Source organism: Gavia stellata, chromosome 3 (assembly GCF_030936135.1).
Source record: "Gavia stellata isolate bGavSte3 chromosome 3, bGavSte3.hap2, whole genome shotgun sequence".
NCBI classification, from domain to species: Eukaryota; Metazoa; Chordata; class Aves; order Gaviiformes; family Gaviidae; genus Gavia; species Gavia stellata.
The window spans coordinates 90,179,163-90,189,585 of record NC_082596.1 but is presented as its reverse complement, the minus strand read 5'-3'; the positions used below and the strand labels follow the sequence as shown (position 1 = coordinate 90,189,585).

The window sequence follows — 10,423 nt, the reverse complement described above, 5'->3', positions numbered from 1 at the left end:
GTGTCCCCTATTGCTTCTATTGGGAGAAAGAGGTGGCTCCTTGTCTATCTTTTCCCTGGTGTGAATCTTTTTATGGACATCCCCCTTTAAATTGTTAGGGACAGGGTTAATTCACTAGTCACAGTATTAGAAAAGAATGAAAAAGCAGAAGTCCAGGTCTGAAGTACAATATTCACCAGGTACTTATATCTATTAATTTTATGGTAAGACAGTACAAACATATCACTGCTGTGTGACCTGTTTGCAACTTTTTCTGTCTGAGAAATTGTTTTTTCTTCAGAGAACGTTTGGCTCATTAAAAATAAAACAACAATCCTACACCCTGCCTCAAAAAGCCTCTTTCTAACTAAATTTCATTTAATTAGACAGCATCTTATTCACCTCATTGATTTTACTCCCACAGACAAATCAAAAAATTACAATTATTTGAAGTAAAAAATTAACTTTTAGTCCTATTAGTGTCCATGGTCTTGTTTTTCAATAGCTACATGCAGTCAATTTATATGGTCTAAAGCATCATGACCATTTCAGTTCTATGCAGTCAATCACAACATTTCTTTCAGAAAGATTTCTTTAAGATCACGGGAATCTTCAAAGCTGGGAATGTATCAGATCGTGCACCATTTATAATTCTGGATTTGACAACTAAGACACTGCATGTGGCAGAGGTGACTGAGATTTCATAAAGTGACCACAATATTTGGATACCCAAAGGATATTTGAGTATTCAGAATATTTGGATCCTAACTTTGCAGCACCCAAAATCAGAGATATTCTCTCTGGCTGGTATTTAGAAGTAGGTAAAGTCTTCTGAAAACTTAGGTAAAATTGTATGTCTTGTATGGTGTATAAAATTCTATACTCCTTTCATTTTAGTGCAGATACCTTGCTACTGACTAAGCTCTTACTGGGACAGTAGCTCTGATGGTATTGGTATAAATATATACTTGAAACATGGCCCATAACAAGGCCTGTAAGAGCATGAATCCATCTCTAGCAAATAACTTGAACGTTAAACTAGGTTATTCAGATTTTACCTCTGGGTTTTTACCAGTGTCCCATTATCCTGAGCCAGCCAAGTGCTATCTTTTGCTTTCAGGGAAGGGAACAGCCTGGGTCACCTGGTTCAACTAAGGTAGTGAGAAATATGGGATTTCCTGCAGGAATGATGGAAGCTTTGCAGATATGGATCCTCCATGAGGCCAGAACCATATTTACAGTCCAAATCCATAGTTAAACCTCCCTTGAATTGCTTGGCTGTTGGGTATTGCATTCCTGATATGCCAGCAGATCTTCAAGTCTGAGAGGAATTGTTTGAAAAGCAATGAAGATGGGTCATCTCTTGCTTCAGCTGACCTCTCACAGATTCACTATCTCAATCCTTTGCCCTGGGCAGTTGGTAGGTGATGAATAGTCCCAAACTGAGTGATGCTGGTGTACACTGGTACACAGTTCACAAATAAAGAGAGTTTATACCAGTGATACCTTTAATATTGCATGGAATACCATCCTATTTGGCCTGGAGGCAATCCTTACTGAGAACCAGTATCTTTTGTCTTAGAGGGGAAAATTAGGCTGTCTGTATTACTTGTGAGCATTGCATTTCCATGGGTGAAGCTGCAGATAATAATAATAAGGAAACAATGACACCCACCTTATTTCCCCAGTAAAAACTTCAGGGTAATATGTAAAGATTTATTTCTACCAAACATGCATTATTTGTGTTTGTCTTCATGCACAGCCAGGCTTTTTTCCAGTTTTACTGTGGCTGTATGTGTATCCAGATAATTAGAAACATCAGTAATAATGCTTTAATACAAAACCCCACTAGTCAATCAGAACTTGGCAAGTTTATGCACAGGCATTTAAATTTTTGGACAGATATCTGCACAATTCCTGCTTTCCAGAAAGCTTTCAGACTCCCTTGGCCCACATAAAATTGGGAAAGTGTGGGAAGCGATTACCTCAATAGTAGCAATTTAATTTTGCCTTTTTTTTTTTTTTTAATTCAGACTCCTTCTTTGTCTCTCTGTTCAAGGGGAAAACCAAGTTTGATTTTTTTTTTAATAAATCAGCCTTCAGGCTGTACTGAATAGAACTTGAGCACGCTTGCTAGTTTTTTTGTGTGTTTTTTTTTTTTTAATGATGTACTTGAGGGGTGTATGTTGAACTCTGCATGACCTGAGTTAGTATGAGAAGAAATCTCAGAACTGCACAGAGGTGTTATATCAAGAGAAGATATTTTTATAGCAAATATTATCTTCATAATATGTTTTAATTTCTCTGCACTTCAAAATGGCTGCTGCAGATTATTACATGAATAAAGTGTTTTGTTTATGCTCTGCTGATGCTGGTTCCAAATGTATTTGGACTTCTGTTTGTTTACTCACCCACTGCCTTTATTACAAAGACTAAAGCTCTAATAAGCTATAATGTGTTTGTTTCAAAAATAGTTAAGTATGGCAAATGGCACACCTATATGCTTTTCAGTTGCCTTTTTGCCACCTGGAAACCTCTAGAAATTATTTTTTTTATTGACGCGTGGCACAACATACGTAAGATTTACAAAGGACCCCTCCTGACCAGGCCAGCAGAGGCTGCAGCGTGACCTGTGCGTGCCGCAGGGCTGTGTCAAGAGGGATGTGCCAGGGCCAGATCTCGGTGGTAAAAGGCTGGCGGCAATTTCCACAGAAAGGCCTATCTGAAAACCAGTTAGGGAAAGTGGATCATTCCGAGGATTGAAATAATAGAAAAAGGATGGGATTCAACGGTACATTGTTCAAAGTCATTAATTCAGAAGCTAATAGCAGGTTTTGAAGCTCTACAGTGAGAGCTCTTCAGCAGGAAAGAGACCAAGAAGGGAACGTTTTGGCCTGATTAGTTCATCACAGGGGAAAAAACCCAAGAGACATGCTGAAGCAGTGGACATGAAAGAGGCAAATAGTTTAGGTGAGGAGTTTTCTGTGGAACTGAACAAAAATGTACAGAGCAGTGGGACTTCACTTAAAATGCTGCTTACAGTATTGGTGCTTACCACGTTGTACCGGGTGCAGGTGCCCCGGTGCTGGCGGCAGTGAGGGGGCTGCAGGGGCGGCCCCTGTGAGGGGCGGCCGGGGCTGCCCCCTGCCGGACACAGCCGGTTCCCGCCGGCTCCAGCGGCCCCAGCGCAGGGCACAGCTGAGCCCCTCAGCCGCGGCGGGAAAGCCCCTGTGAGAAAGGGCGAAAGGCTGCCCTAGTGTTTGTCTTTTTGTTTCCCGCTAGCTGAATCACTAAATAAATATTTATTTTACTTAGCCATAAATTAAGTTCATTATCCCCAAATCAAGTCTGTTTCGCCTGTGATGGTAGTTGGTAAGTGATATCCTTGTCTTCATCCAGACCCCATGAGCTTTCTCTTCCTGTTCTTCCTATTTTCTCCCCTCGTCCCGCTAAGGTGGGAAGTGAGCAAGCAGCTGGGTGGGGTTTTTGCTGTTGTCCAAAGGCAAACCCACCACAGGGGCAGGGGATGGCTCGGAGAACCCAGACTGATGGCAGTCCAGATAGATACATACAAATACAGAAATATACCAAGCATGGAGGAGAACAACTGAAACAAATGAACAGTGTTTGCAAGGGAACAAATGGGTAAAAGAGGAACTGAGGAACACATTTACATTACAAACTCGAAGGGAGTGATTTTTAATCCACAAATCTGAAAAGCTCTTCTTCTAGGAACACAGTGGGCAAAAATATGAAAAAGAGCTAGGACAACAGAACCACTTGAAACAAAAAAAACCCCAGCGTGGTCAATTCATAACCTGGCTTATATGACAGTGAGTATCTGTAGTAGCAGTAGACAGTTCCTGTGACATGTGAAGTCTCCTTTTTTTAATAAGTGAAAGAAGTATTTCATCCAAAGAGAAAATCCTAGGATACTTGAGATATGATTGAAGGAATCAGAATATTAATTTAAAATCTGAAGTAATTTCCGGGCAAACAATGAAGAACTCATCCCTAAAGGTACATTTTCTGAGAGCTCCTTCCAGTGGGATTGAGACTGCAATTTTTATTCAAGCCTATAAGCAATACAGTATATTATAAATAACATCAGAACCAAAATTATTCTTCACTAGAATTCAGCTTGAGAATGAAGGGGCCCCCAACGAACACACTGTAGAATAGGCTCAGTTTAACAACAACAGCAAAGTCATTTTAGAATTACATCAATAAAATGTGTACTCTGCATGTCTATTAAAGGTGTAACTGAAGGCATTGTTGTTGCTGCACGTTCAATGATATGTGAGTCCATCAGTGCATTTCTCCTTGCTTCCAGATGACAACATGTTTCAGTGTAAAGTGGGTCTTGGATCATCGTTCAACATCTACTGTACTGAGACTAACTACAGCCTCCTAGGTGCTTTTTGGAGACCTTTGCTTTGTTCAAAAACTACTTCAAAGCTAAAGAAATGTCCCTCTTGAAGAAAGACATTTGCTTCAAAAGTTTTATGTGTTATATTACAGTTAGTTATCAGGAAAGGGCGGAGAACACTACCATCAACTCCCAGCTCAAGAAAAGACTGCCTCCTAGGAGGCTAGGCAAATCCATTAGCCCCTTTTCTCCAACAGAAGTGAAAATGTAAATCCTTACACCTGTGAATGGAGACAAAACCATTTCCTTGCCACAGAGGAACTTGTCATGGCTACATAACATGACTAAAATGCTAACTGCTAAAATGATTAGGGTCCCACATATTTAAAGAAATCAATCTCATTCTCTTAAAAGGTTTTCAAATAGAACCACGGAATCATTAAGGTTGGAAAAGACCTGTAAGATCATCAAGTCCAAAGAACAAAGCTCCAGCAAATAGAGTGTGGAAAATAATCCTCTACTGTCCTCACTCTCCAGCAAGCTAGATTAACTTATTTATCTTTCACAACACCAATTTCTATGTCTCTCTGCTGTAAAGCTGCTAGAGCTATAGGGAAACAGAAACTGATTCAGCTACTCGGAAGGAACAGAGTATCTGGGAACAGGAAAATTATCTATGTAGTAGGCTTGCCAGCAATTTCAATAAATTACACTCTAAAAGATAATGAAATGAAATTAAAAACTCCTCTTTAATTAAAAACTCCATTAAAAAAAGTATGTATATACGTTTAGCTTTATAAAATAAAGACAGAAGAGCTGCTAAGCAGGCTCAGAGTTGCTAAAACTGTGGAATAAGCTGGTTTTAAAAATTAGACTTCTAAATCAGGTTTAGAGCTTAATGGGGTCACAACTGTTTTGGCTAGTCCTAGTCCAAATAAGCGCAAAAGAGATACACACCATTTTTGGAAACTACAAGAAAACCATTGATGAAAACCTCCACACCAGCATGATACAAACTAATTGTGATTTCTCTTCCCCTTGGGTTGCAAAAAGAAGTGAGACTGTTAGTTTTAAGAATCAACTGGGAGTTCAGGAAGTAATTTACAGAAGCACAGCCTCTTCGGAATTCAGATGTGTTTAAATTAGGTGTCTGGTCCTTGCATAGACTAAGGGAAGAAAGAGAGACTTTCGAGGTAATGCTCAGAGCACCCGCAGTAGTATCTTGCTCTTGTGCCACTTTCCCTTGGATCCTCTCTTCATCTATGGACTCCAAAGGTAATATCTGGAGCCCAATATCATAATTTACAGACCTAAAATAGCTACGAAAGAGAGGCAAAACAAAGATCAAGTGAGATTTTTGTCTTGTTCAAACTGGCATCAGCAATTTCTTATACTGTTGCCAGTGCATTTTGCATAGCTAGCATCATGTCTTGTGGGAGAGGGAAAGGTGTCTAATAAAGTCCATTGGGTTTTTGGATAGACTATTAATTTAAATACATTCTTTTTTTTCTCCCCTTGAGCTTTAATCCTCTTTCTGTGGCATTTTTTATTCTCTATCCAGTGGAACCAGGTAGGGGTGTATTATTGAAATGTTTATAGCTTCTTCCAGCAGAAAATAAGTAAAGTTAATGTAGTAGATATGTTTCAACACTTTCCACACAGTAACCATTATGATGTGTCAATATCATTTACTAAAGCTGAGATAAGGTAACAGGGGTGTGTTGCAAGCAATGTGGTGGATGGAGTGGCCCAAGTGCAGAAGTAGTGCACCAGGGGAGATTCAGACTCCAGATATTAGGAAAAATTTCTTTACTGAGAGAGTGGTAACACAATGGAATAGACTGCCCAGGGAGGTGGTGGAGTCACCCTCCCTGGAGGTATTCAAGGAGCGTGTGGACGTGGCATTGTGGGACGTGGCTTGATGGGCATGGTGGTGTGTGGTGTGGGTTTTTTTTGTTTGTGTGGTGTGGGTTTTTTTGTTTTGTTTTGTTTTGGTTTTTTTTTGTAATGGTTGGACATGATGATCTAACAGGTCTTTTCCAACCTTAGTGATTCTGTGATTCTGTGATTCTGTAGGGTATAGGAGACCTGATTTCTCTGCTGCTGGTCTACCAAGGGACTGTGATGCACAAAGTCAAATGACTTTCCTACTCTCCCTGTAAGTAAGTTGAAGTTAAAGATACTGAGACCCACCTAAAGTCCTTCATGCTCTTTGACAGAGGACCAAATGTTGTCACAGTTTTACAACATCCTGAAAAGTTACCCACAACTGAAGGATCAGCTTCCGTCTGGAGAAGAATCCCAGGTAGCAAACATTGGGCTCTCATGAATAGCTTTTCATTGTATGTCTGTCTTTAATGAGGGAACAAGCAGCTTGAGGTAACAAGCTATTTCCAAGAAAATTAATAGGACTGCTCATCCAACTAATTCACGACTCATCTTGGTAAAATCAGGCATCCGGGATTAAAACCTAAATTATTCTTTACATTCAATTTTGACTTTTTAGATCAGAACTTTCCAGATCTTCTACCAGTTACCACTATGTTTTTATACTTTTCAGGAATAAATAAATTAATTTTTCTATGCCCTTACATAGAAGCTGATATTGTTGAGGTGTTAAGGGACTTCTTAATGAAATCCTGTATACTCACGTTTATACTTTAAACACTTCCAAAGGTGCTAAAATCAGGGACCTGAGGTCCCTATTATAATTTGTGGAGAGAGAGTGGTGTTTTAGCATGAAACTGAGAACGTATCAATTAGATGCCTGAAAAGGTGAAATGACTTCAAGCAGCAGTAACACACAGGGCTGCCAGATACAGAGCATGGGTTTACAGACTTGTCGGCCAGCATCCCTTCCATGTGATAGCATTGCCCCTGCAAAGGTCATATGCTCCAGAGGATGGTCTGACCTGCTCAAGCCAAATTAACGCTTGCCTTGACTCCTCTGTAAGGATCCTGGCAGTGGATCCCATCTGCTACCACCAAACTTCAGAACAGAGGGCAGCTTGTTTCTAACAAGGATGTATTTTCTTCTGAAGCACAGAGTCCTTGTTCCCCACAGAACCTCAGAACAGGGAAGGACTGAATGCTCAAACTGCAATTCTCTCTTCATCTTCATCGGGTAAATCTCTTTACATTTGTGCTGGCACTCCCAGTGTCAATACTGTACCTGCTTCATGGCTGAATGGAGGGTGCTAGTCTACCTGAATGCCAGTCTAGCAAATATATCCGAGGCTAACTGATGCTCCAGGGAGCAATTTCGACTTTGCCAAAAGGCAGTCTCAGACATACAGCAATCATCATCTTGAAAAAACCCAAACCTAAACGCCAAGCATTCAATTGTCTGGGTAGCAGGCGTTTGAAAAATCTTGTGGTTGCAGGCAATAACTGTAACAGAAAACAGAATTGCTGTTTGTGGAGTAGGAGGAAAAGAGTTCAAAATGAATGAACACAACTCATTGGCTGCGGTAATCTTTATGAAAAATCTGCTTTCTAATTCCAGAGAACCTCTAATCCACTAATAGAGAAGCATATGCTCTATTTTAAGCTGTATATAATGTAATGGATAGCTATACTTGCCTCAACAGAATAAGGAACAGTATCAGCCAATATGTACTGTAAGTCAAGTTATTTATTTTGTCAGCAGTTGGAACATACAGCTGCTAATTTTTGTTAGTATTTCACATTCATCATTACATTTATTTGCTTACTTACAAATTAGTATGAAGTGCTACTTCTCTTTCCAACCACATAAATTACAAATGTAGATATCACAAACATTATACAGAAATAGGAATTACACATGAATGGCTACGAGGATGAGAGGGAGGGGAGACAGAAAGAGGTGTTCACTCTTAAAGATTTAACCCAAATTCTGCTGAGAAAGAGGATCTGAAGGCTTGGAAGTCTGTGCTACATGTTGTGTACACAGTAATGTATCCACTCGGTTTAATATTTGCCAGGCAAATCACAAAGCCCTCTCAGGTTACAGCAGCATATAATCTCCTTGAATGTTTTCCTGAGCTCCTGACTCCGGAATGCATAGATGAGTGGATCGATGATGGAATTGCACATGATGAGGATGAGGTAGAAGTTAAAGTGGGACATGAAGCACACACAGTAAGGGTTGTAGGGGCAGGAGATGTAGAAAATCAGGTGCAGGAAAAACGGAGCCCAGCACACAACAAAAACTCCAATCAGGATGGTGAGAGTGATGGCCCCTTTCATGTTGGCCCCTTGGCGAATAGGGCCAGTCCCTGGAAGAACAGCAATCTTTTTGATATGCATCCGAGCCATCATGAACATGTGGACATAGAGGGATGCCATGAGAATGAGCATAGTGAAGAACATGCTAATAAGGCAGATGATGACAACACTGCTGTCAGAGTAAATGATGAACAAAATGCCTGAGACTGTGCAAGCAGCCCAGATGCATGTGATGATGACCCCTACGCGCTTCACCGTCATGATATTATGGTACTGGAGGGCATAAAAGATAGTAAAGTACCTGTCCACTGCTATTGAGAGGAGACTGCAAATTGATGCAAGCAAGGAACTGCAAATCACTGAGTCAATGACATTGTCAATGTTTATGGTAAAGCTCTGTGCATCTGTGTCTGTATTGTTTAGCAGCGTGATGACAATAGTTTCTGATCCATTAGATACACTCACTAGCATGTCAGCCACTGCCAAGCTACAGATGAAGAAGTACATGGGCGAATGGAGGTTCTTGTTCTTGGCTATCGCCACAATGACCAAGACGTTCTCCAGCAAGCTGATGATGCCCAGAGTCACAAACACTTCGGGAGATACAAAGAGTTGCTCGTAGCAGCCTCCTGAGGAGTGGCCCTTTGCATTGGGCTCGCTGGCACCTCCGTGCAGCCCGTAGCTGTGGTTCCAGAAATGGAGAGGCTGGAGTGTCCCACGGTGCTGGGTGAAATTCATCTTATGGAGATCCTCTTTCAGCTTCCTGCTTTTAAAACTCCTGTTCCTTTTGCATTCCTTTGAAAACCTTCTTTGGCTTTTCAGCTTGGGAAGAAAAGAAAAATAAGCCAGCACCGAGGCAGGCAGCAGTTCAGAACACTTTGGCTGCTGTTACAAAATAAGGTTTCAAACTCAAAAGTACTGGTTTACTCTCTCACAGATGCAGTTTCTGATCATCATCACATTTATCTTCGTGATCTATGTCAGAGTCCCAAAAGTCTGTAAGTTTGCATCAGATTCTCCGCTACGGTAAGTTCCTGTTCAGTTCACTGGTATGCTGCAAGGCTTTCTCGTTCCCTTCCATTAAGAGCGGCAAACATAAAATGCCCAAGTGACTGCTGCAGAGCAGAAACTAATTTCAAACTGCAAGCACCGGTCTCGCTGTCAGGCAGTGCACGCCGGCTGCCTGTTTTATGGTGTGTGGAGGAGAAAAATATTCAGGGCACTCTCCGCCTCTGCTTTGCTTTCCAGCCAATGGGGCTCAGGAGCCGCAGAAAGTCGAGGTGCTGCTGATTCTGAGCCTCGCTGAAACATCACACGGCACAGTAGATTCAGATGCAGCATGAGCTACGAGTAGCTACAGGAAAGCAGATGGGCTACCAGAGATTTGTTTTCCTTCTTTAACTTCTCAGAATAGTATTTTAATACTGATTTTTAATTAGCAATCTTAAAGAACTGTACTAGCGATCTTACAGAATTCCTGCAGCTGAACTGATGGCTTTTTACTTTTCAGACTGTGATTTACTGTCATTTACTCTTGCCCATTTTGTGGCACAAAGTTGCTCTGCCTTGTATATGTGGCAAAATAAGAAAAGGAAAAAGAAGCAAGAGAATACTTATTTCCTCTTGGTTCCCTCTCCCAGATCTCCCTTGCATTGCTAAATTTTCTATGCCTTAGTTGTCCATTTGCCAGATGTGTTGTTGCAAGGTTGCATTATACTCTCTAAGCTTCTTATAATTTTTAAGAAATGGAGATCACCTAAGGATCAAAAACAGAACAAGGAGCCAAAATCACAAATGGCTTAATAAATTGTCCTAAAGAAAGTAGATTTTCCCAGATAATAGCCTTCTCCATCGTCTTACTTCCAG

The 10,423-nt window shown here is 40.8% G+C and overlaps 1 protein-coding gene across 2 annotated transcripts; it reads right to left on the bottom strand.

Moving 5' to 3' along the window:
• Nucleotides 1–8,299: 8,299 nt before the first annotated feature.
• On the bottom strand, nucleotides 8,300–9,875 carry MC4R (melanocortin 4 receptor). Of its 2 annotated transcripts, XM_059815378.1 has the most exons (2): nucleotides 9,867–9,875; nucleotides 8,300–9,172 (listed from the first exon to the last, which is right to left on the bottom strand). In XM_059815378.1, the coding sequence occupies exon 2, from the start codon at nucleotides 9,062–9,064 to the stop codon at nucleotides 8,300–8,302; it is 765 nt and encodes a 254-aa protein (XP_059671361.1). In that variant the 5' UTR covers nucleotides 9,065–9,172; nucleotides 9,867–9,875. The 2 variants fall into 2 exon arrangements, with proteins under 2 accessions (XP_059671361.1, XP_009811788.1); XM_009813486.2 differs by lacking the exon at nucleotides 9,867–9,875 and having other exon boundaries at nucleotides 8,300–9,295.
• Nucleotides 9,876–10,423: the final 548 nt, after the last annotated feature.

What these genes read in the sequence shown, in the direction of transcription:
- MC4R (XM_009813486.2), bottom strand. Translation starts at nt 9,295, where the DNA reads ATGAATTTCACCCAGCACCGTGGGACACTCCAGCCTCTCCATTTCTGG.